Source organism: Mus caroli, unplaced genomic scaffold (genome assembly GCF_978045245.1).
Source record: "Mus caroli unplaced genomic scaffold, Mus_caroli_1 scaffold_13, whole genome shotgun sequence".
Classification (NCBI taxonomy): domain Eukaryota; kingdom Metazoa; phylum Chordata; class Mammalia; order Rodentia; family Muridae; genus Mus; species Mus caroli.
In genome coordinates, this window is record NW_028227268.1 from 68,451,582 (window position 1) to 68,477,098 (window position 25,517).

At 37.5% G+C, this 25,517-nt stretch overlaps 1 protein-coding gene across 8 annotated transcripts in view; it reads right to left on the minus strand.

Moving 5' to 3' along the window:
• Positions 1–25,517, minus strand: part of Rapgef6 (Rap guanine nucleotide exchange factor 6) — a 177,236-nt gene that overhangs the window by 68,906 nt on the left and 82,813 nt on the right. For all 8 annotated transcript variants that reach the window (XM_029483210.2, XM_029483211.2, XM_029483209.2 and 5 more), the window contains 5 exons: positions 20,928–21,059; positions 8,093–8,270; positions 5,521–5,657; positions 1,965–2,123; positions 1,238–1,390 (listed from right to left, as the gene is read on the minus strand). In XM_029483210.2, the coding sequence (XP_029339070.1) occupies positions 1,238–1,390; positions 1,965–2,123; positions 5,521–5,657; positions 8,093–8,270; positions 20,928–21,059 (759 nt within the window). The remainder of the gene's footprint in view (positions 1–1,237; positions 1,391–1,964; positions 2,124–5,520; positions 5,658–8,092; positions 8,271–20,927; positions 21,060–25,517) is intronic.

Here is a 25,517-nt window from a genome sequence, read left to right on the forward strand (position 1 = left end):
GAGTCTCAGACCAAACCCCTAACTCACAAATTCAGCTAGGCTGGCTAGTCACAAAGATAATGGGATCCTTCCATCTCTGCTTCCCCACTGCTTCAATTACAGGCACACATCAATGTGCCCAGATTTTTTTTTATGAGTTCTGACAGACTCCAGGTCCCTATATTTGCATTTGTCTGACAAGCCCTAACTAAACTGAGCCATCTCCCTACTTTATTTCTTAAACTTTTCTATAAGTTTTAAATTATTAAAATACAGGGGTCTTTGCCAAAGACAAAATGATAATATAAATTAGTCTATGTATTCTATTTATGTTTTCCTTTTGTTACTCTTTTTTTTTGGGGGGGGGGGGCAATTTCATATAGCTGAGTATGGCCTTGAACTTGCTTTATACAGCTGAAGCTACTCTTGGACTCAGGATTCTCTTGCCTCTATCTTCTTAGTGTAGGAATGATTCAGGTGTGTAACCACCATACCCAGCCATACTCACCTTTTCTGCACACAAAACTTATACTAAGAGACAGTACTAAGAATTCAATTCCCAGGAAAAAACTGACATGGCATCACTTGTATTTCCTCTCTATGCTATTAAGTTGTCCATCTGCCAATTAATAATGACATATTTTGCAAATAAGGCTAGCTTAAAAAGAGAAACATGTATTTTAGTTTCGATTATACTTGACTTACTTTATATCTAGGGGTCTTCATAGAGACAAGAATGACAAAGAATATTGGAGATAAAGAGAAGGGAATACAGAGATTGCTGTGTTGAGTGTAATAATACTAAAACTCCAGATTTTCCTCACTCAGTCGTAACTTTACTTCCTGTATCTCTTCCGTTTTCAATTTAAAGAAAGGTTCAGAGAAGCCACAGCTCATTTCAAGCTAACAAGAGCTCTGCACCTTCACTGTCGACTCTGTGTTTGTGGCTAGTCTTTAAATTTCCTTTTCCTGTCTCCCCACTAAAACTGCTTGCTTTCTTCTTGCTAACACCCACTATCAAGGTCTTACATATGTAAAAAGATAAGATTTGATCAGTATAATCTAAAATAATATTATATCAATTTGGATACTAAATGGCAATAATTACCCCTTATCATTCAGGTGTGTAAGAACCAACTAGACATCAACAAGCTAGTGAAGAATTTTACATTACTCATAAAAGTGGTCTAAGGCCTATTTTTAAAGCAAGATGAAAGATCTGAATGAAGTTTCTAGAACAAACAGTAAAAACACCCACCTTGATTACAATGTGTCCTTTCCTGGTTCCGCTCCGGTCTAGTTCACGGTGCTCATGTACCATGACAATCTCTCCCTCTTCCTCAACTTTGTGGGTATTTTTTTCCACATGATTTAAAATTCTCCAATAGTCTTGTTGGGCTATGCAGACAAACTGTCCAAGAATAATATGGGGACAGTTAAGGAACCTATAGTACATAAACACATCACTATGCACCAAGGCAGAGCACAACGGCAAGAAATCAAGCGGCATCAGCTCTTTCTCATTTAATTTCGTTAACTCTAAACAAAAATCAAGGTAAACAATTCACACAGAGAGACCAAAGTGGAATCTTCTGAATTCTGCTCTAAAAGGAGAAGTGAACATCCACTTCTCTCAAACAGACACTATGCAAAGAAATCACGAAGCAGGAGTAAGTTAGAAACAAACAACTCACAAGTTCCCATTTCCTTCCTTTTTTGAAAACAGAAAGAGCCTGAACTGGATAATAAGAGTTTGAATGCTCAAACAAACCAACATTTATTTGAAACATTCTCTTAAAAATTTATACTTTGCTCAATTCAACAAAATTTGAGAAAAATATAAAATCTACTTTTTCTTGTCAATTGCAGGCTATAGAAAATCCTAATTCTCAACTAATGCTGTTTAATTTTGAGCAAGAAAGAGAAAAGCAGCTCCGCCATTTTCATCTCTAAGGAGGAGAGAGCATCGAGCAGAGCAGGCGTACCTGACAATCAACGACTTTGGTCCTGACAGTTCCATGCATGTGCTGCTTATCCAGCGTTGGGACAATCCCAAAACTATTTCCCATGAAGAGATTTTCAATTTTCCCATCTGGATGACTAATTTCTACAGTGCCATTTAAAATGACATACCATGAGTCAAGCTAGAGGAAAAGAAAGGTGTTACAATCTTTTTAAAAGGATAGTTATAAGTTAACTTTGAACAACAATTAAAAAAAAAAAACATGTAAAATGAGACCTGGCTCTATTATTCAGTAATTATTCAACAATATCCTATGTCTTGTCTATCCAAAACTACTGGTTTCTTTCACTTTCTTCTTTTAGTCACCAAAGGAATTTCATAATCGGCCAATTTCGCCAAGGCAAAATACTGTACTGTTTAAGAGAATAATTCTTACTTTAAAGACAATTTATTTTACGTGCATGAGTAAATGTATGTGCACAATATGTGTGCCCTAGGTCTCCAGATAAGTGCTTCATACTCCCTAAAACTGAACTTACAGACAATTGCGAGGTGCTCCCTATCTCCGTTAAGAAGACCCAGGGCTCTCAACTGCTAAGCCATCTATTAGGAGCACAAATTCCTAAATTCCAGGCCCTGCCACTGAGCAGCACAGTGATTTTCACCAAGTTATATAATGTCCCCAGGCCACAGTTTATTGCTAAACAATTGTTTTCTTGTTTTTGTTTTTTTAAAAGTAATATAGAACTCCTAAAGTAGATTGCCAACTTAATAAAGACCAAATACTGTTAGAACAGTGTCCAACATATAATCATTCTAGTGATAAAAACTAGCAAAGCCTGAATTTTAATACACAGCTAACAAATTCTATATTATATATATTATGTTATAAATTTGTGCTAATATTAAAAACAATTCTTCATTTATATGAAATTGTTTAACATGAGGGAGATTTATTTTTGGTGTGTGTGCTGAAACATGTTGCTACAATGTTTGTGTGAAGGCTGAAGGATAAAAAGTAGGAATTGTTTCTCTCCTGCTATGTGAGTACCATGAATTGAAAGAGAGGTCAGGCTTAGTGGCAAGCTCCTTTACCCACAGAACCATATTGCCGGCTGGGGAGATGACATGTATGCATGTACACATTTCTAATGTTACAGATTTAATTTAGTTTATGTGTATGAATGCCTTACCTCTATGGATTTAAGTGTATCATGTGTATGACTGTTGGATCCCCTGAAACTGCCACCTATCCAGCCCAAAGCTGTATTATTGTTTTTTAAGATTTATTTATTTGTTTTTATATACACTGGTGTTTTGCCTACATTTGGGTCTATGTGAGGGTGTCAGGTCCCCTGGAACTGGAGTTACAGACAGCTCTAAGCTGCCATGTAGGTGCTGGGAATTGAACCCAGGTACTCAAGAAGAACAGTAGATGCTCTTGACTGGTGAGCCATCTCTCCAGCCCCCACAGCTGTATCTGTGTATTAGTGAAAGATCATTTATTCTTTAATAGCCATTCCTCCACATTAGATTAAACTTTCAACATTTCTGATGCATTCTGAGTAGTAACTAGGTAACAAAAAGACCTTTATAAAGTCCTTTTTTTTGTTACTGATTATAAGAATACAGTAGGATTTATAGATAGAATTTATAGATTATATAAACTACAGAGAATGGGGCTATGTGTTTTCCCAACCACCATATTCCTTCTTACAGAAATATCTGGTAGGAAGTTGACAGACGATACATTTTTTGTTATTGTGTTTGGTTTTTTTGAGACAAGTTCTCTATGTAGTTATGGGTATCCTGGAACTTGCTAATATAGTCCAGGCTAGCCTCTAAGACATAGAGATCTATTTGCTTGCTTTCCCTGGTACTGGGATTAAAGGTGTGCACCTTGCCCAACCAGACAATACATTTTTGCTAACAGAGACTCAGAAAACATAAAAACTCGTGGAAAAGAAAAGCTCATTAAAATCCCACTGTCTAAACAGCTTTTATTTATTGGCTGCATTTGTATATTATTTTAAGCTTTTGAATATATTGAGATTATTCTGCTTGAGTATATGTAGGTGGACAAGTGCGTGCATGTGGTGATCAGAGGCCAACCTCAGGTGCTGTCCACCTTGGTTTATTTTTGCTTGTGTACATGTGGGTGCAGGTACACATATGTATATATGTGAACATACTAATTTGGAGGCTAGAGGACAACCTTGGCTGTCTGTCTGCAGATACCATCTATGTGATTCTTTTAGAAAGGGTCTTGTTGGCCTTAGGCTTGCCAAACAGACTGGACTGGTTGACCAATGAGCCCCAGGGATCTTGCACGGAGCAAGATGCTAGGTTTACAGGTGCATGTCATCATATCTAGCTTTTGTTGCAGCTTCTAGGGACCAAACTCGGGTCCTCACACTTGTTGGCAAATACTTTACCAACTCAGCTATCTCTCCAGTCCCTATCTTGTCTTTAAAGATACCCCCCCCCCACAAAAAAAAAAAAACCAAAAAAAAAAAAAAAAAAAAAAACCCAACCTCATCTGTCTCCTCCAACTTCCTGGGATGTGTATATTATTTGATATGCAAAACATGCAAATAAAGCTGGAGAAGACATCTGTCCCTGAAAGAATTTCTAGTAGTTAAAAAAAATGTGAGCTTGCAGAGTACACAGCTCAGTGGGACATCACTTGTCCAGTATGCTTGGACAAGTTTGGACAACACAAAGAACTACTAAGAATACTCTACTCTTTTATCCCATGGTTATGTATTCATTTGGTTAGCTATTGCTTGTTTTTAAACCATAGTTTGGTATCCTCAGTTATTTCTATTACAAATATGTAATGAATATCTTTTGATATAACTCTTGAGTTTATTCTGTTCTAAGGAGAGACACTAGTAAGTAGAACAGATTAGAGACTGTGAATACAGAGAATTTCTAAATGAATTTCAGAAATGTTAAAAAAAAATGGTAAAACACTTCTCAGCAACCTTACAGTAGTGTTTCCCAGTCTCACTACAGCAGTGGTTCCTAATTTGTGGGTTGCGATCCTCTTACAGGGGTTGCCCAAGACCATTGGAAAACACAGATATTTGCATTACAATTTGTACCAGAAGCAAAATTACAGTGACGAAGTAGCAATGAGATAATTTTATGGTTGGGCGTCACCACAAAATGAGGAACTGTATTAAAGGGTCACAGCATTAGAAAGATTGAGAACCACCATGCTACAGCCTTATCATATCCACTAGGAGGCAGGCATCAGCATCAATACCTTGCCCTCCTGCATAAGCATACGGATATGTGTATGCACGCACGCACACAAATTGACAATGAAGAATTCTTTAAAAGAGTCTAATTAATTTTAGTATTAAAAATGGTTCAATTATTGATTGAATCCTGATTTTACATAAAGTCTTGTGCCAGGAAAACAACAGTCTAAAAAGAGTAAAGCAACAACAACACAACTTACCGCTTCAAAAATTAATCACCCCAGCCAAGTAGTCACCCAAATAATTTAAACTAAAAAGCTTCAATTTATACAAGCTTAGAGAAATTAATTTAATAATCTGCTGACCTACCTCTTGCCCATCTTCAAGAATAACAGCCCCAGCCTGCTCTACTACTTCAAAAACCATAACTGAGCAGAGCTCTCTCCTTACAGACATGGTCATGTTCGCAAAGGCAGGCAGCTGGTGCATGAACTCAAGTAACTGTTCTGTAAGAAAACACAAATCTCAGTATAAAGATCAATGATGCTTACTTTAACATCCAAATTTTGTTAATTCAGTATTCTACTTGTTAATCAACGTAGGACCTGACACCCATATCTAACCTCCAAAGCATTGCACACACATGATGCACAGACGTATATGCAGGCAAAAGAGATATCAAATAAAAATATTTTATAAAAACCCAGTTAATTTAGTAGGTTATATGTGTACACATACACATTTATAAACTGTATGTATATTTACCGTCACATATATATATACTGGTATATTGAAAGATACCATTCAAAACACTCAGAGAACCAGGAAACCACAAAGGTTCAAACAAAGCTGTAGCATCTATCTGATTTGCCTAGCTGGAGATGTCACTTGACTGCTGGTGCAGTTTAGTGCTGTACTTTGATCTAACAGCTTTGCAAACACCCTTTTGTTTATTACTTTTAGGCTAGAATTTTCTTTTTCTTAATTCTACTGGTAACATCAGTCAGTAAATTAGGGATAACTAAAGTGATGTATAGCTCAAGATTTGCTAAATCAACTAGTTAACTGGTTTTACTAAAAATTTACTATTTTTACTAAATGTTTATGGGTTTCTGAGGCTATTTTTTGATTAAAAACACATTAATAAAGATAAAAATAAGAGAAATATATACACACACATCTGCAGTAAGATAAACGAGCTTCAATAAAAATAGCTATACAAAGAAGGTATACACTCATAGGTAATTGGAATTCGTAAAATATAGTGTCTGTGCGGATGTTTAAAGCACAAGTCTAAAAACAGTGGTTATTTAACAATATTCTATCTTTATAATGACAGACAATATATAAAAATATACTGGCCCCGGGGCCTAACAAACACAGGAGTGGATGGTCACAGTCAGCTATTGGATGGATCACAGGGCTCCCAATGGAGGAGCTAGAGAAAGTTCCCAAGGAGCTAAAGGGATCTGCAACCCTATTGTTGGAACAACATGATGTACTAACCAGAACCCCGGAGCTCTTGACTCTAGCTGCATATGTATCTAAAGACGGCCTAGTCGGCCATCACTGGAAAGAGAGGCCCATTGGACACATAAACTTTATATGCCCCAGTACAGGGGAACGCCAGGGCCAAAAAAATGGGAATGGGTGGGTAGGGAAGTTGGGGGGAGGGTATGGGGTACTTTTGGGATAGCATTGGAAATGTAATCCGTAATAAAAAAATATTAAAAATTAAAAAAAATATACTGGCCATTGCTAAAAAAAAGTTAAAATTTTCACTAACATTGACTTCTAATATGAACAGCAATAAGATAATAAAAAAATCCAAGATAAAATCGTAAATGAACAGTAGCAATATGTAACTGACTCAAAGTAAACTTAGTTCCTTAACCATCTTTAGATTCAATTTTTCAATGAAAAACATATTATCTAACTGTAAGAAATTAAGAAATACACAAAAAGCTTTAATCTATAATTTTAATGAGGGTAACATTAATGAGGGTGTCACAAATGAGGGTAAATGAAATATATTTGGAATTGATTTAAAAATTACTTCAGTCGGGTGGTGGTGGCGCATGCCTTTAATCTCAGCACTCGGGAGGCAGAGGCAGGCGGATTTCTGAGTTTGAGGCCAGCCTGGTCTACAGAGTGAGTTCCAGGATAGCCAGGGCTATACAGAGAAACCCTGTCTCGAAAAACCAAATAAATAAATAAATAAATAAATAAATAAATAAAATAAAAATTACCTCATAACTTGAGGTACTACTCTAGTGAGTCTTATGAACATCAAGATAAAAATCAGTAAAATGAAATCAACATTTTTACTTTATAAACACTCACAGCAGGTCTCAACAATGGCTCTCAATGATCTGACATCTTGATGTCAATGTCCAGACACAGTCTTCACAAATACTCTTTCAGGTTTGCGTGGTGTAATGATTATGGCAGAAGGAATGACAGTCACAAAAGACACTAGGGCATCTATCTACCTTACTCACCCTGGACTACCCACATCAGAGATCTACTGTTAAGTTGTTAGGGTGAATAAGCAGGCTACAAAGAAAACTACATGACATGGAACTGAGGTCTTGTACCAGAAGTCTCATGAGCAGTCATCTTGGACTTAAGATTTTCACACACTCCAGTGAAGACTTAGGTGACTGGAGTTTGCAGGTAAACTCTGACTAAGATTCTAAGCTAATATTATCTAGCTAAGTTGTTCCTGAATTCCCAACGAACAAAGACTATGAAATAATAAAGGTATATTGTTTTAAGAAGTTATGTTTTGGTACACTATGTTATGTGGCAACAGATTATTTTGTATATAACGTTAAAAATGTTTATGTGAACAGAATTAACCCTCCCCCCCCCCCCCCCCCCCCGTTAAGATGGTTTTTCTGTGGAGCTCTGGTTGGCCTCAAATGTATGTATTTCTTACCAACATCATCATCAGTTTTGTCTGCGGGTTCCTTTTCAAGACACTCCCGAACAAGATCACGACCCTGCAGTGGATCTGTTCGGTCAATCTCTTCTTCCTCCTCCTCTTCATCCTCAGAATCAACGGGTCCTTCTGGAAGACGTGTTAAATCTACATCTCCTACTTCACTCTCTGTAGCCTACAGAAAGACATTTCAACCACAACTTTGGAAACTTATCAATGCGAGATATCATAGGAACTAGGAAGCTTCGAAAACTACCATTCACAGAAGATGAAAATAAAAATAAAAAGTAAAAAACATTTAGAATATTTTTAATACTATGCTCCTGATCTATACTGTAAATGAAAAGGCATGAATATTAAGAGTTGAGCACAGGAAATCCATAATAACAAAATAAGCAATCAAAATGAGTAGTAGTGGAGATTATGACAGCTTCATCTAAGGTCTTACATGCTTTCTGCCCTCTTTCATAGTCAGTTATTCTCTTATTAATCCCCTTTCCTGAGCCCAAAGATTCAGGGAACATCACAGAAGAGAAGGCAGAAGGAACGTAAGAGCCTGCAGATGGGGACAAGTGCTCTGAAATACTTCCTTTGTATATAACATGTTGCACTCATGAACTCATAGCAACTGTGGTTACCCACATAAGACCTATATAAGATCAAGGAAGTATAAAATATCCAGCATAATATGACACTGTTATTTAGAAGTACTTCGGAATAAAATTAAGTCAGTATAAAAAAAAACCAAAACTCCATTATAGAGTTGCTCCTGAGGCCCCAGTCGTAGCTGAGGATCTATAAAGAAGGGGTAGAAAAGTCACTTTTCTATGAAGGGTAGACACTGGCAGGTTCCTTGTGCTGCAGTAGGATGTATAAATATGTGTGTATGTGACCATCAATACAAGTTTCAAAGAGTTAAAAATAGGAACAAAGCTAGAAATGAACAGGAAGAGGAGAGGCAGGGAAATGGGAAGGAGAACTCTTGAGTAAGAGAAGCAGAACCAGAAAGAGCAATGAAGCAACAGAAATACAACATACTGGACAGAGAAAGAGTGCCAGCAACAGGATCACAGAGAAGAATGGAGGAAAAACAGGTAAGCCATAGGACACAAAACGACCTTAGAGACAGGCAGGAAAGAAAGCCCTATCTGCAATTACAGCCTCCCTGCTGTCAGAACTGCTTCCACGTTTTCTCTGTGGGCCAGCATATTAATCTTCTGGCCTTTGTTAATTCACATTAGGGCTCAGATGACAACTTAGTCTTGCTTTATGCACAATTTATAGTGCCTTTGGATTCCTCTTTATTTTTAAGTAGTTAATAATCCAGAATGAATATACAATGAGCTCCTTTAAGACTAGAAAAGGTGGCTTGTAACAATCTGCTGCTATGGCCTGGACCATTATCCTCTTTTCCTTTTTGAGACAGGGTTTCATGTGGTCCAGATGGGACCTGACCTGTAGCCAAGAAGGCCTTTAAACTTCTGATCTTCCTGCTGCCGTTTAAGATTATAGTTATATGCTCCTCCTATGCTCAGTTTATGAAGTGCTAAGGTTGAACCTAATGGTAAGCCCTCTACTAACTGGGCTACATACATCCTCCTCCCTTTTCAACAGTGCCAGGCATCAAAATAGGGCCACCCAAGGCTCCTTTAGCCAAGGCATACCCCCAGATCCTAAAACTTTTTAAAAAAGAGTTATTCATTTATTTATGAATATGAGTGGTGCTCTGTCTTCATGAACACCAGAAGAGGGAATCACATACCATTAAAAATGGCTGTGAGCTACCATGTAGGTGCTAGAAATTGGACTCAGGATTTCTGGAAAAGCAGTCAGTACTCTTAACCAGCCCATAAAAATTATAACTATTTTTATTATATGTATATGAATGTTTTGGCTACATGTATTGTAAATAAACTGCATGTGTGCCTGGTGCCCACAGAGGCCAGAAAAGGGCATCTAATTCCCTTCACTGGGGTTATTGATGGTTGTGAGCTGCTATATGGAGCTAGGAACCAAAATCACAAGTGCTCTTACATGGAGCCATCTCTCCAACACCCTAAAAATTCTTAATAGAAAGAAATCTTAACTTCAAGATGATGGTGCTGGAAGGTGGAGCCTCTGAGCAGCTTAAAACTCACAAAGTTTTTAGAATCCTCATGAATGGGCAGCACCTTCACGGGTAGTACTATAAGAGGCCAGAGGAAGCCCATCCAACCTTTCTTCCATATGAGGAAATAGCTAGATGGTGCAATATACAGATCAGAAAGAGATCTTTCACAGGATAGCAAATTTGTCATTACTGTAATTTGGAATTCCCAGCATCTAAAACCATGAGAAGTGAATTTCTACTGTTTGTGAGCTACCTAGTGCACGGCATGTTTTTTTTTTTGAAACAGCAGCTTGAATGGACTATGATAGTATCTCATATACAATATCCTATTCTGTAACCACCATGTACTTTAAAGCAAAAATAAGGATTCTCATTAACTGTAAAATGAATCACATAAACTGTAAAATGAACAGATGAATAAATTTAACTATATGTGGTGGCTCATGCTTACAATCCCAACATATGAAAGACTGAATCCCTGAGTTCTAGACCAGCCCAGGGTAACACTGGTGGTTGGCATGGTTATATATGTAAATATGAAGTCTCAAATGGAAGAGATGGACAATGGTCGACTAAAAGGAGCAGAATAATCACAGGATTAGAATGATAATATTAAGAGATGGTAGGAGACTCACTTTTGTAGGATAGTTAGGAAACTGAGCCAGCCCCAGGCAGATCATTAAAAAGATTATGATAAATAGGTTAAGCAGAGGGGTCTAGTAGGACAAGGATTAAACCTCTTTTGGTTTTCCTTTCCTGTCACATGTACTTTGTACATATAATGCGGTGAGTACAAGCTGACTCTACGATGAGTTGGCCTTCACCAAATAAACCACCAGAGAATATCCCTTTCCTGTTTGCAACTAAACATGAAGCTACAGTAAAAGGTGCCACACGTTTAATGAAAATGTTATACAAACTTACAAAAACCACATTTTAAAATTGAGGTTTAAGTGTTAAGCCAGCACTTCATATTTTCAATGCTTTTCCTTTCAGCATTATCATGTCCAGGTTCCCTTTTCAGGGACCATTCAGCTTTTAAGCTCATCTTGTCTTTTTGGTCAGACAAGAATTTTGTGCAATGAAATCTTCCACAATTCAGCAGTCCAGGATAGCCCTGTCCACTTCTCTCCTCTGCCTTACAGACCAACATTTTAGTTAGCAGAGATATTTTGCCATTTTCCTTGAAACCAATACTGGTATTTATTCACCTTGAATTTTTTTCTAGGTTACTTCTAAGTACCAAACAGTGCTTGACTCAGCAAAAGAAACAAGATCAGTAAAAACATAAACTCGCATCTGCATAAATTTATTCTGATAATACAAAACATCAAGCTTGCAAGACACCATTACACACAAAACACCAAAAACACAGCTAAGAAAAAGCATGCTGAGGGACCAGCAGCATGTACTCTGCCATGAAGCAGACTCTAATTACTATAGAAAACTAATGGAATACAGAACCAGATGGCAGGTGGTAGTGGGAAATGAAAGGCTTGAAATTTGTAGTTTAGTAAGAGTGAAACACTGAAATTTCATTAATAGAATAATACTATTTAAGCCATCACATTCTTGCAATTTGTTTCAAGTAGGAGTTTAAATTAAATGGCACTGTATGTGGGTAGTGGGTAACTTAGCCGTGGACAAGGACATAGATGGTGTCTTTTTGTATTTGTATTTTTCTCAGGATTAATACTACAGATTAAACCCCAGGACCTTGTACATACCAGGCAAGCACTCGACTGTCAGATCACAAATTCTCTAGCTGCCTTTTTCTTCCAGAAACAAGGCCACAGCTCAGAGCAGCTCAGCCTCTGGTGAGACCTGGTAAGGAAGCACACTGTGCAGCTATTCTACTTCTCCTAGCTACAAGCTGCATTTATGTTCTGCCTAGTGCCTGCCTTCAAGCTGCAGGATGAAGCTTGTCTACCCTGTTCAACAGAGAATCTAAAAGAATCAGCTAGAGGGCACAGGGACAACATCCTAATTAACAAAATCAGAAATGAAAAGGGAGACATAACAACAGATCCTGAAGAAATCCAAAACACCATCAGATCCTTCTACAAAAGGCTATACTCAACAAAACTGGAAAACCTGGACGAAATGGACAAATTTCTAGACAGATACCAGGTACCAAAGTTAAATCAGGATCAAGTTAACGATCTAAACAGTCCCATATCCCCTAAAGAAATAGAAGCAGTCATTAATAGTCTCCCAGTCAAAAAAAGCCCAGCACCAGATGGGTTTAGTGCAGAGTTCTATCAGACCTTCAAAGAAGATCTAATTCCAGTTCTGCACAAACTATTCCACAAAATTGAAGTAGAAGGAACTCTACCCAACTCATTCTATGAAGCCACAATTACTCTGATACCTAAACCACAGAAAGATCCAACAAAGATAGAGAACTTCAGACCAATTTCCCTTATAAATATAGATGCAAAAATCCTCAATAAAATTCTTGCTAACTGAATCCAAGAACACATTAAAGCAATCATCCATCCTGACCAAGTAGGTTTTATTCCAGGGATGCAGGGATGGTTTAATATACGGAAATCCATCAACGTAATCCATTATATAAACAAACTCAAAGACAAAAACCACATGATCATCTCGTTAGATGCGGAAAAAGCATTCGACAAGATCCAACACCCATTCATGATAAAAGTCTTGGAAAGATCAGGAGTCCAAGGCCCATACCTAGCCATGATAAAAGCAATCTACAACAAACCAGTAGCCAACATCAAAGTAAATGGTGAGAAGCTTGAAGCAATCCCTCTAAACTCAGGGACTAGACAAGGCTGTCCACTTTCTCCATACCTATTCAACATTGTACTTGAAGTCCTAGCCAGAGCAATTCGACAACAAAAGGAGATCAAGGGGATACAAATTGGAAAAGATGAAGTCAAAATATCACTTTTTGCAGATGATATGATAGTATATATAAGTGACCCTAAAAATTCCACCAGAGAACTCCTAAACCTGATAAACAGCTTCGGTGAAGTAGCTGGATATAAAATTAACTCAAGCAAGTCAATGACCTTTCTCTACACAAAGAATAAACAGGCTGAGAAAGAAATTAGGGAAACAACACCCTTCTCAATAGTCACAAATAATATAAAATATCTTGGCGTGAATCTAACTAAGGAAGTGAAAGATCTCTATGATAAAAACTTCAAGTCTCTGAAGAAAGAAATTAAAGAAGATCTCAGAAGATGGAAAGATCTCCCATGCTCATAGATTGGCAGGATCAACACTGTAAAGATGGCTATCTTGCCAAAAGCAATCTACAGATTCAATGCAATCCCCATCAAAATTCCAACTCAATTCTTCAACGAATTGGAAAGGGCAATCTGCAAATCATCTGGAACAACAAAAAACCTAGGATAGCAAAAACTCTTCTCAAGGATACAAGAACCTCTGGTGGAATCACCATGCCTGACCTAAAGCTTTACTACAGAGCAATTGTGATAAAAAACTGCATGGTACTGGTACAGTGACAGACAAGTAGACCAATGGAATAGAATTGAAGACCCAGAAATGAACCCACACACCTACGGTCACTTGATCTTCGACAAGGGAGCTAAAAACATCCTTTGGAAGAAAGACAGCATTTTCAACAAATGGTGCTGGCACAACTGGTTGATATCATGTAGAAGAATGCGAATCGATCCATTCCTATCTCCTTGTACTAAGGTCAAATCTAAGTGGATCAAGGAACTTCACATAAAACCAGAGACACTGAAACTTATAGAGGAGAAAGTGGGGAAAAGCCTTGAAGATATGGGCACAGGGGAAAAATTCCTAAACAGAACAGCAATGGCTTGCATGGTAAGATCAAGAATTGACAAATGGGACCTCATGAAACTGCAAAGCTTCTGCAAGGCAAAAGACACCGTCAATAAGACAAAAAGACCACCAACAGATTGGGAAAGGATCTTTACCTATCCTAAATCAGATAGGGGACTAATATCCAACATATATAAAGAACTCAAGAAGGTGGACTCCAGAAAATCAAATAACCCCATTAAAAAATGGGGCTCAGAACTGAACAAGGAATTCTCACCTGAGGAATACCGAATGGCTGAGAAGCACCTGAAAAAATGTTCAACATCCTTAATCATTAGGGAAATGCAAATCAAAACCCTGAGATTCCACCTCACACCAGTCAGAATGTCTAAGATCAAAAATTCAGGTGACAGCAGATGCTGGCGAGGATGTGGAGAAAGAGGAACACTCCTCCATTGTTGGTGGGATTGCAAGCTTGTACAACCACTCTGGAAATCAGTCTGGCGGTTCCTTAGAAAATTGGACATAGAACTACCGGAGGATCCAGCTATACCTCTTCTGGGCATATATCCAGAAGATGTTCCAACCGGTAAGAAGGACACATGCTCCACTATGTTCATAGCAGCCTTATTTATAATAGCCAGAAGCTGGAAAGAACCCAGATGCCCCTCAACAGAGGAATGGATACAGAAAATGGGGTACATTTACACAAAGGAGTACTACTCAGCTATTAAAAAGAATAAATTTATGAAATTCTTAGGCAAATGGATGGACCTGGAGGGCATCATCCTGAGTGAGGTAACACAATCATAAAGGAACTCACACAATATGTACTCACTGATAAGTGGATATTAGTCCAAAACTTAGGATACCCAAGATATATAATACATCACTGATAAGTGGATATTAGTCCAAAACTTAGGATACCCAAGATATATAATACAATCTGCTAAGCACATGAAACTCAAGAAGAATGAAGACCAAAGTGGGGTCACTGTACCCCTTCTTAGAATTGGGAACAAAACATCCATGGAAGGAGTTACAGAAACAAAGATTGGAGCTGTGACGAAAGGATGGACCATCTAGAGACTGCCATACCCAGGGATCCATCCCATAATCAGCTTCCAAACGCTGACACCATTGCATACACTAGCAAGATTTTGCTGAAAGGACCCTGATATAGCTGTCTCTTGTGAGACTATGCCGGGGCCTAGCAAACACAGAAGTGGATGCTCACAGTCAGCTAGTGGATGGATCACAGGGCTCCCAATGGAGGAGCTGGAGAAAGTACCCAAGGAGCTAAAGGGACCTGCAACCCTATAGGTGGTACAACATTATGAACTAACCAGTACCCCAGAGCTCTTGACTCTAGCTGCATATGTATCAAAAGATGGCCTAGTCGGCCATCACTGGAAAGAGAGGCCCATTGGACACACAAACTTTATATGCCCCAGTACAGGGGAACGCCAGGGCCAGAAAAAAAAAAAAATGGGAATGGGTGGGTAGGGAAATGGGGGAGAGCGGGGAGGGTATGGGGGACTTTTGGGATAGCATTGGAAATGTAATTGAGGAAAATACGTAATAAAATATATTAAAAAAAAAATCAGTGCCCCCATCCTTCCCCTCCTCTCTGGATTTCAAGTGCATGTTCTCTTGCAGCCCTCCTCACTTTCAGGAACCCAGTCATGCTCTACAGCACGGTAGTTAGCTGATTACAGCTTTGCTCAGGATCTGAAGAAAAGTCCTCCTCTTCCCTGCAGGCTCTACAATGCTTCCTATGGTCTGATATTTTTTTTCTTGTCTAATGTTCTTTCATTTTAAGGCTTGATAATGCCTCCTTTATACGCCATGGTCATGGGGGTGGGAATCCTTCCTCTCTCCAGATCATATCCCTTTTTGAAGGAAAATTTTGTGCCAGCTCCTTTCTGCAAATCTACATTTTTAAGTAACATCTATCACTGAGTGACACCTCTACTGAACAGATGATATTCCTAACAGAAAATTGAAAGACTGGTGGCTAAAGAACATTTAGTAGAACAAAGCTAATTGGGAAGGGGGGGTGCGGGGGAGAAGTAGCTCTAATAGAGATATGGTACCAAAGTCTGGTAACATGAGTTGAAAGTTAAGGGATTCTTACAAGTCTGTTTCTTTTCCACACAGATGGGGGATGAATGGCTTTGTACCTTAGATTACTTAAGAGTGAGTTAAGACAAATGCCTAGAGAGACAGCACTATAGTTAAGAGCATATATATATTACTCTTCCAGAGGACTTGAATTTGGTTCCTGGCACCTAAGTTGCTTGGAACAACCAGTAAGTAATGTAATGCCCATTTCTGGCTTCCAGGAGCACTACACTCAAGTATACAACCCATACATAGGGACACATTTTGTTTTTTAAACAAATCAAAAAAATTTTTAAAAGGACAAATGTTCAAGAGCTATTGCTTTACAATTGTCCAGCTGTTAAATAAGACTGAAGTTACTAGAAAAAAGGATCTAGAAAGAAGCACTTCATATTCTCCTGTACATTCTTGAAAGATATGTAAACACTCTAAGAACATTCTAGCATTTTAATGGATACAATGAGCTAAAATGTAAGATAATCTGATAAAAACAATCACTTTGGGACCTTACTTGTAATCTTCTTTTTAAACAGTGGAAAATGTTTTTGTTTTTTTAAGCCCAAAGGCTCTTGTTTTTAAACCAAAAAAAAAAAAAAAAAAAAAAAAAAAATCAAAAAGCAGCAGTGCCTAAGAGTATGTAGCCTCATGCTTGGGTACACAGCACTTCTAGCATAGTACTGAAGCCAATTCTCCGAAGTAAAATACTTGCATCATTTCACAAGACTTTGTATAGTTAAGTGCTAAGTGTTCACACCTGAAATCCTTCAAAGCTGGAATACTTACAACCACATAATTTAACAGTTGTTGGTTCAGTTATCAGCAATATTCTTGTCTGACAAAATAGTATATTCATAGTTTTAACAAGTATCTCTCTAAAGGCAGTCCTGGCTCCAGTACTAATGTTTAACCTTTCTTACCTCTGTTTTATTCCCTAAGCTCTTTTATATACACACTCGCAGGCATGCACACGCATGCACACACGCACACAATTTTTTCTAAATATTTCTTATGCTACACATGGCTTCTTATTAAAATCTTACAATCTTTTGAGGTCTACTTTATTATTCTGTTCTAGTTTATCTTTTAGTAGATGTTCCTTTAATTGTTCCACACATATTTTAAAATTATTGTTTAAGTTTATTCCATGTAAGGCATAACATATAAGAATCTGCCTCTACTTTTATCTTTTTTGGCCTGTTTTGCTTTGTTTTATGGAATGTCACATACATTAATCATCAACTTGATATAATCTAGAATTATTTGGGAAAAGAGTTTCAATGAGGGACTATCTGTATCAGGTTGACCTATGAGAATGTCTATCTACAGAAGGCTATCTTGATTCTGCTGAGAAGACCTGACCAGAATTCTAGACTGTGCTAAGGGTAGAGAACGAAGCCCAGCACACACATGCATCTGTTAACTCACTGTTCTTTGCTATTGACTAGAGATGAATTTTGACTAATTGTTTCAAGTTCCTGCTGCATTGACTTCCCCACAATGCTGTGCTGCAAAACTGGAATTGTGAGCAAACATACCCTTTCCTCTAAGCTGCTTTTGTCAAGATAAAATGTTTCTATTTCTAGGCAATTGCCTTAAAAGTTAGCAGAGTAAGGGTCTGATAATTTCTACCTTAACTGGCCTCTCTTAAAAGATCTTTATCTTACACTTCTGCATTTTGGGTTTAGCCCTATCACAATTTTCTTCTGCTTTAAATTTTTGAGTAAGCCGGGCGGTGGTGGCGCACGCCTTTAATCCCAGCACTTGGGAGGCAGAGGCAGGTGGATTTCTGAGTTCGAGGCCAGCCTGGTCTACAGAGTGAGTTCCAGGATATCCAGGACTATACAGGGAAACCCTGTCTCAAAAAAAAAAAAACAAAAACAAAAAACAAACAAACAAACAAACAAAAAACAAAAAAAAATTTTTGAGTAACTGTTTTGTTTCTAGAATTTCAATGTCTATATCTTTTTACTTGTTTATTCTGTAAATTTACTAAAATTTACCACTGTCTTACTCAGTAATTTATAAATTTCAAAGTACCCTCCCCCCTTTTGTTATAGAGATTCTATTTAACACAACATTTTGGAGATACAAAACAGTAAAGGAAGAACACAGATTGGTTTTTGTAAGGACAGGGATCAGGAGAGAAAATGAATACAAACAAGCTTAAAATGCTTTCAGACCCTATGCTAATTTCTCATATTAAAGAGGATAAATTTTGTTATATGTAAACAATCACTAATATCCATGAAACATAGGCACATGATTAGTGATATAGGAAGCTGAACTGATGGCATGGAACTGAATTATAAAGAATGTTCTTCAATACTCTGTGATATGGTTAGTCAGCAAGATATCTACCTATATCTCAATTATAAAGAAAATAGCTAAAAGGCAACAAAACTGCAGACTGCTATTGATGTATGGAAGTCTGCAAGCAGGGTAGTCACATAGAGGGACATGGCCTTACAATACAAGACTTCCAACTAACACTAGTAGGCAAGGAAGCGATAATCAGTGCAGGATCTCAGGCACTCTTCCAGCATCTTGGAAGAGATACCAGTTGTATACAACCCATCTTTGAATACACAGAAAAGCATTGACTTGAATAAATAATATGTTCACTATCCCTGCATTCTTTCTGTTACAACTATTAGGGCTTTGCTTCTTGCCTAAAAAAAGTATTCATATCTATCTTAGAAATAGAATATCCCAGTGAAATCAGGTGCCTACATTTTGTCAGAAACATATCTTTGCTTACTGTTTCTCTTAGCAAGGCACACTTTCCCTAGTATTCTGAGAGAAAAGTACAGCTACAACACTCCACTTGATTGTTTTAGAATCAGCCTTCTTCAGTATTCCTTTGTGAACAACACAGAAGCAGAGAAACCACAGCTCTAACAGAGTTTTAGATGCAACAACACCTATAGTTCTTCTATAATGTACTTCCTTTTTGAGAGGCAAAATATACTAACCCCACCAATTACTAAAGATATGGAGTACGTAACTAAGTTACTGTACTGTTTTGACTTTCTTTGTTAAATTCCTTACAGTATTTCTACAGAAGAGAAAGGATAAATTCTTTGGTTATAAATATTGTAAAAAAGGCAAACAGGAAGTTTTGCATGTGCACGTGTGTGTGTGTGTGTGTGTATGCATGCATTAAAGTATGACATCAGAACTGAGATGGGCTGTAAATCTAAACTAAGTATGAAAAAAATCTAAACAAAATATGCACAACAAAAATATTACTTAAATGCCAAAATAATATTTAGATATAGCATAAATAAAACATATCACCAAAGTTGATTTTATGTTTCCTTTTAGATGACTATTGAAAAGCTTAAATTAGACATGTAGCTTACATTAAATATCTACTAGTCAGCCCAATAACACAAAATGTATCTGTCTTAGTGTTTATATTCCTGCACAAACATCATCACCAAGAAGAAAGTTGGGGAGGAAAGGGTTTATTCAGCTTACAATTCCACACTGTTGTTCATCTCCAAAGGAAGTCAGGACTGGAACTCAAGCAGGTCAGAAAGCAGGAGCTGATGCAGAGGCCATGGATGTTACTTACTGGCTTGCTTCCCCTGGCTTGCTTAGCCTGCTCTCTTATAGAACCAAGACTACCAGCCCAGAGATGGCACCACCCACAAGGGGCCCTCCCCATTTGATCAATAACTGAGAAAATTCTCCACAGCTGGATCTCATGAAGGCACTTCCCAAACTGAAGCTCCTTTCTCTGTGATAACTCCTACCTGTGTCAAGATGACACATAAACCAGCCAGTAGTATCTGAATTCTTAACTAAACCAACCATTAATATTGCATCTCCAGTTATTTACTACCACTGGGCTTCAGATCAAAAGGCTTTACATCTAGGAAACTGCCCTAGACACCCTGCACTAAGACAAGATCACACTCTACCATGAAGACCTAACAAATCAGTACTGGCCCAAGCCAAATTTGAATTTAATCTAGTAGGATGTGCAAAAATTCTCTTACTTTGTAATGATTCCCAGAACCCTCTTTTTATTATAAGAATCACTGGAAAAAAAAAACCAAACAAACCTTATTTAGTTTGGAATTTTCTGTTCAGCTTTAAAAATGGAGGAGTCTATAATTACACTCCCTATTTAACTTTCTATTTCAGTAAGGTTACACAGGACAAAAGTTTTGCAATACAAAAGCAACCCTACCTTTCTTCATAAATTTTACTTATAGAAAACTTCTACAATTATAATTAAAAAAAATCAGTCCTTTCACAAGTGTAAGCTGTTGTTTCAAAAACCTTTTTTAAACCCAGGGATGAGCCTGTAACCCAACTCTCAGGAGGCTGAGGTAGGAAGATTGAAAATTTCAAGTTAGCTTAGGTTACAGGGCAACATTCTGTTTCACAAAAACAAAACCCTACAAACTTTTCCCTTAACTAAGGCAAGCATTCTATCATATGGATTCAACTGGATAAAAGAAATAATCAGGCTGACGAATGTGACAACATATTAAGCATACTTTGCTAAAAATCTTACACTTGAGTTTCACAGTTAAATTAAAAGATACATGATCTTCTAGAGCAGTGGTTCTCAACCTTTCTAATGCTGCGACCCTTTATTATTATGACCCCAACCATACAATTTTCATTGCTACTTTATAACTGTACCTTCCCTACTGTTAGGAATCTTAATGTAAACATCTGTGTTCTCTGATGGCCTTAGGAAACTCCTGTGAAAGGTTGCTGGATCTAGAGGATAAGCAGAGGGTATTTTGCAGAATCAAAAAGTCCATATGCACAGTACCCAGCCTAAGGTATTACCTGATAGATATCGGATAAACTGCTGCTCCCAGAGTCACTGGCAATGCTACAGCCAGACTGACTAGAAGACACATGCGTCACCTGTGGATGAGGGTTGTCTGTGAGGTGCATCTTGGTAAGATCAGCTGGAAGCTGAAGGAGAAAAGAACTTGAGTTATTCTGAATGCCAAACTTTGCTCGTTAGAGAGTTCTTGACATAATGTATTTTTTAAAACCAAAAATAGCTTTAAATGTCAAGAATAGAAAACACAGATACATACACACTGGTAGTATGTCTAAATAAAATTAATAGTAATGTTTGAGATTACAGATGAGCATCTGCAGGCAGTAAGACTATGGTTACCAAAATGACTGTACAAGATTTAAAAGTGTTTACAATCTTTGTTCTTAACATTGTACTATGCTGTACTTAGCTCCTGAAAAACTTATTAGTGATCACAATTATCCAATGAATGCCTTTGTTAAGTGCAGAGAATACAAGAAGAATAGAAAAGACATGGCAAAATGGTTCAGTGGGTGAAGGTGCTTGTCTACAAACGTGATAACCCAAAACGGCTCCCTGGATCCACAGAGTAGAGAGAACCAACTCCTACAAGTTGTCCTTCATCTTCAAATGCTCATCATAGCATGTCCAAGTGCACACACAAATAAATAAAATGTAATTAAAAATAAAAAGCAAACGACTCTACCACTTTATCTTTAATATATGACTAATCTTATCAAGGACACAGACTATACAATGTATCTCATACTGTGAAATAAAACAGGTATCTCATAAGCAATATTATGGAAGTTAAGATATGAAATAATTCTCTATGCTCCAAAGCAGTTAATGCTTTAAGTAAGAGATAAGATCATTCACTATCACTCCATATAATTTCTCTTCAATTATCTATTTAGGACCATTAAGTAAACCTAAAATTTGAAGTAAGTTTTCTTGTTGCATATACTCAATGTATTCTATATCTATTTTAAAGAGAAAATCATCAAGTTTGAGTTCCACTATCTTAAGAATACAGACTACAGAAACTGCACAGACTAATTATACCATGAACTGCTGCTGGTGGGTTCAGTAATTCAGACAAACATTGTTGAAAGAAAAACAACACACAACACAGTATCAAAATGTGCAAGGAAAAAAATGAACCAACAAATAGAAAGACTAATGTATAATCTAACTTCTACAGGGAACCAAAATGTTAAAATTCACAGAAACAAAGAATAAAATGGTGGGTACTAGAGGCTGGGAGCTGGAGAACTGTACAAAGTTTCAGTTATACAAAATGAATGAATTGCAGTTACAGATTACACAGCACAAGTAACAATCACTGTAAAAAATGTATTATAGATTTCCAAAAACTAAGAAAAGATTTTAAATGTTCTAGCCGAGAAGAAATATTTTATATGATGAGCAGGCTAACTAGCCTTGATTTGGTCATCTCACAGTATGCAAACGTATCAAAACCTCATCACAAACAATTATTTTTCAATAAAAGAAAACTTAAAGGTGAAAATAACAGTGGAAGATGAAGCCACACTCATGTTGTGAAATGTTAGCGCAAATCTCTTTCCAACAAAAAGATGTGTTAAGAAATGTCACCTTCAGTGCGCATAATGAGAACATAATCCAAAATTATAGGATATGCGTTCTTTAAGACAGACATCAAATATTTGTAAGAATCAGACACAGCTGAAAAATACAATTAAAATCATACAGAGAACATTCAGTACTCATGTGCAAAGGCAGAAATAAGTAACAAAAAATAGAAATGATCACATATTGGGGAATTATAAAATAATCTCTCAACAACCTATAAATCAATACTATCACTTTAGAAACAAGACAATATCTGAACCAAATAAATGCTACATATTAGAAGGAGATTAAAGTCATCATTTAGATGGGTGTGGTGGCACACACCTGTCTTCCTAGTACACAGGAGGTGTAGACAAGATCAAGAGAGGCAGAGATAGGCAGATCCTTAGAGCCAGCTGGCTAGTTAGCTAGTAGTCTATCCAAAGCAGCCAGGTAGGGTTCTCCTGACCCTATCTCAAGAGAGTAAGGCAGAAAACAACAAAGGAATAACTAGATATTTTGCTCTGGCCTCAATGTGCACGAATGGTACCTCTAAACATCCACTACATAACACACACACACACACACACACACACACACACACACACACACACGATTCCTACACAAAGGAAGACAGATTAAGGTGGTGTAATCAACCAAAGCCAGAGAACAAGGCTGCAGATTAAGCCTGGTAATACAGTGTACTGAGAAATCTTAAACCCTACCAATCTCTGGAAAGAAGTGATTTTTATTCTTCTTACTCTACTGAGGGACTGAGGCAGCACAACTGAGCAGTATGCATAGTTCATATTCAAATAAGCAGTGGAACATGGTTTTAAAAATCGGGCTACTTGATTTTAGCATCCCATGATGCTGTATTTTTATGCTAGGAACACAGGTGGTGACACAAAGATAAAGACACAAGTATGATGTGAACACCACACAGAAATCTCCTGAACCTCTTTAGAGAATAGATATGAGGAGACAGTGACTGCAGCTAACACTTGCATGTTCCTTAGGTGGTTCATTTGTGAACCATAGCAAATGCATTCTATATGCCTTTACACAGATGTTCTGATCTGAGAATGAGACCAAATGAGGTAGATGTTTCATGACATTAAGCTGAAGTTTCTGTTTACTTTGTAAGAATCAAAATAGAAAAATTTTATTCCTTTTCTTCATGACCAAGTCTGAATTAATAGTTGACCTTTCGCCAGCAAACTCAATTTATTTACTCCTAACCCTTCTAATCCAGTAAGCTCTGCAGAATGTCTTGTGTGTCAGACTCTGTCATGTATATTCTATATCTGGACTTGTGTGGTCTGCTGAAGATCATGTGTTTTTTGTAGACATTCAGGAAGGAAGATGTCTTGACTACAAACATTACAGAAGTATAAAGGCTGACTGTTGCTGACTGGATAAACTGAAGACTTAAGGTCTCCACAGGTACAGACAACCTTTTGAGAGAAACAGCCTAAAAGGCTCAGATATCAGGACTCCTTTGTTGTTTGGCTTTACCATTTATCTAAACATTGTGACATCACTTAGGTTAGGATAGCAGAAAAAACAGCTAGAACTATTAATCTTGCTAGCAACCAGAAAAACAAATACTTATTTTCCCCCAGAAAGAAAAAAAAAATCTAAGAAAGCAAGTTGTATATTTACATGACAGTCTATGAAATCCTCATTTGGCTTTCACCCATGTTTCTTGGCTTACAGTTCCCTCCAGAGGCAGGCCATAGAAACCAGGTTTTTCTCTTCCACCAGGCAGGTTACAAAATTAATCTTCCCTTACCTTTTTTCCTTGAAGGTGGCTATAAATCCTCTGACCCCCTTTTTGATATATAGTTAAGACTCCCACCAAGGATTCTGCGCCTTAATTTTGAGGACAGACTTTTGCTAGGTCTCCCTTTCCAGTCTTTGAGAAGTAGATCTGACTTTTTCTGTACAATCTTATTTCTATGTGGCTATCCCAACTTTATCATGCCCAAGAAATGATGTCTCTATAAAAACCCCAAAGCAGTGCCATGTGTAGTGGCTCATGACTTTAATCCCAGCACTTGGGAGGCAGAGACAGGTGGATCTCTGAGTTTGAGGCCAGCCTGGTTACAAAGCAAGTTCCAGGACAACTCTGAGATACACAGAGCAACTATTAAAAAGAAGTTCCATGTTCCTTGGCTTACACATCTCTCAAACTGAAGCCTTTGTAATATCCTTCTTAGCTAAATAATAAACTTATGTCTTTGAGTTCTATGAGCTATTGAGGCAAAGCAAGTAAACCCTAACAGTGGGATTTAAAGGTGATTGAGCAGAAAAAAAAAAAGGTAAAATAATTTGGGGCTTACAAGGCATGATACAGTCCGAGATCTGAGCTATCTGAAGGTGGATAGTGTTAGTGAGGAGACACTCAAAGGGTCCACAGTATGGAGTGATTTCTTGCTTGGTCTATGGAGGAAACTCTAATGTTGTGGCTATTTGATCACACTGTGAACCCCGAGATTATGTTATTTACTGAAAATACCTGTTTCTAGTTGTGGTGTGGCTTGGCACTCAGCACACACTTCTATTAATCCCTCTGGCTGGAATACAGACATGCCCTTAATACATACATTTAATTCAAATAATAAAAGTAAATTTAGTTTGTAGAAGGAAGCACCCAAGTTTCAAAGTGATGTTTGAGTTGCAGACAAAGTGACAATTCTGAGAAAGATCTGACAGATAGGATATGCCCAACTCTCAAGAGAACAGACAGGAAAAAGTCTACTTAAGAGAGCACCACAGAAAAGAAAGGAGGAAGGAATAGGCAGTTTTGCTGGGACAGATAGGGAGACAGGTTGCAGAGAGAGAGAACAAGTTAGACACAGGTAAAGATAGAACAAGCCAAAGAGAATGAGAAGTAGCCAGATTAGAACAGATTGCTAGAGTTAGTTTGAGGTCAGGCAAAGCAATTCAGGACAGGCAGAGAGGCAAGATTGAATCAGTCAGCTTGGAGAAGAGTTTGGGTCAGAACAGCT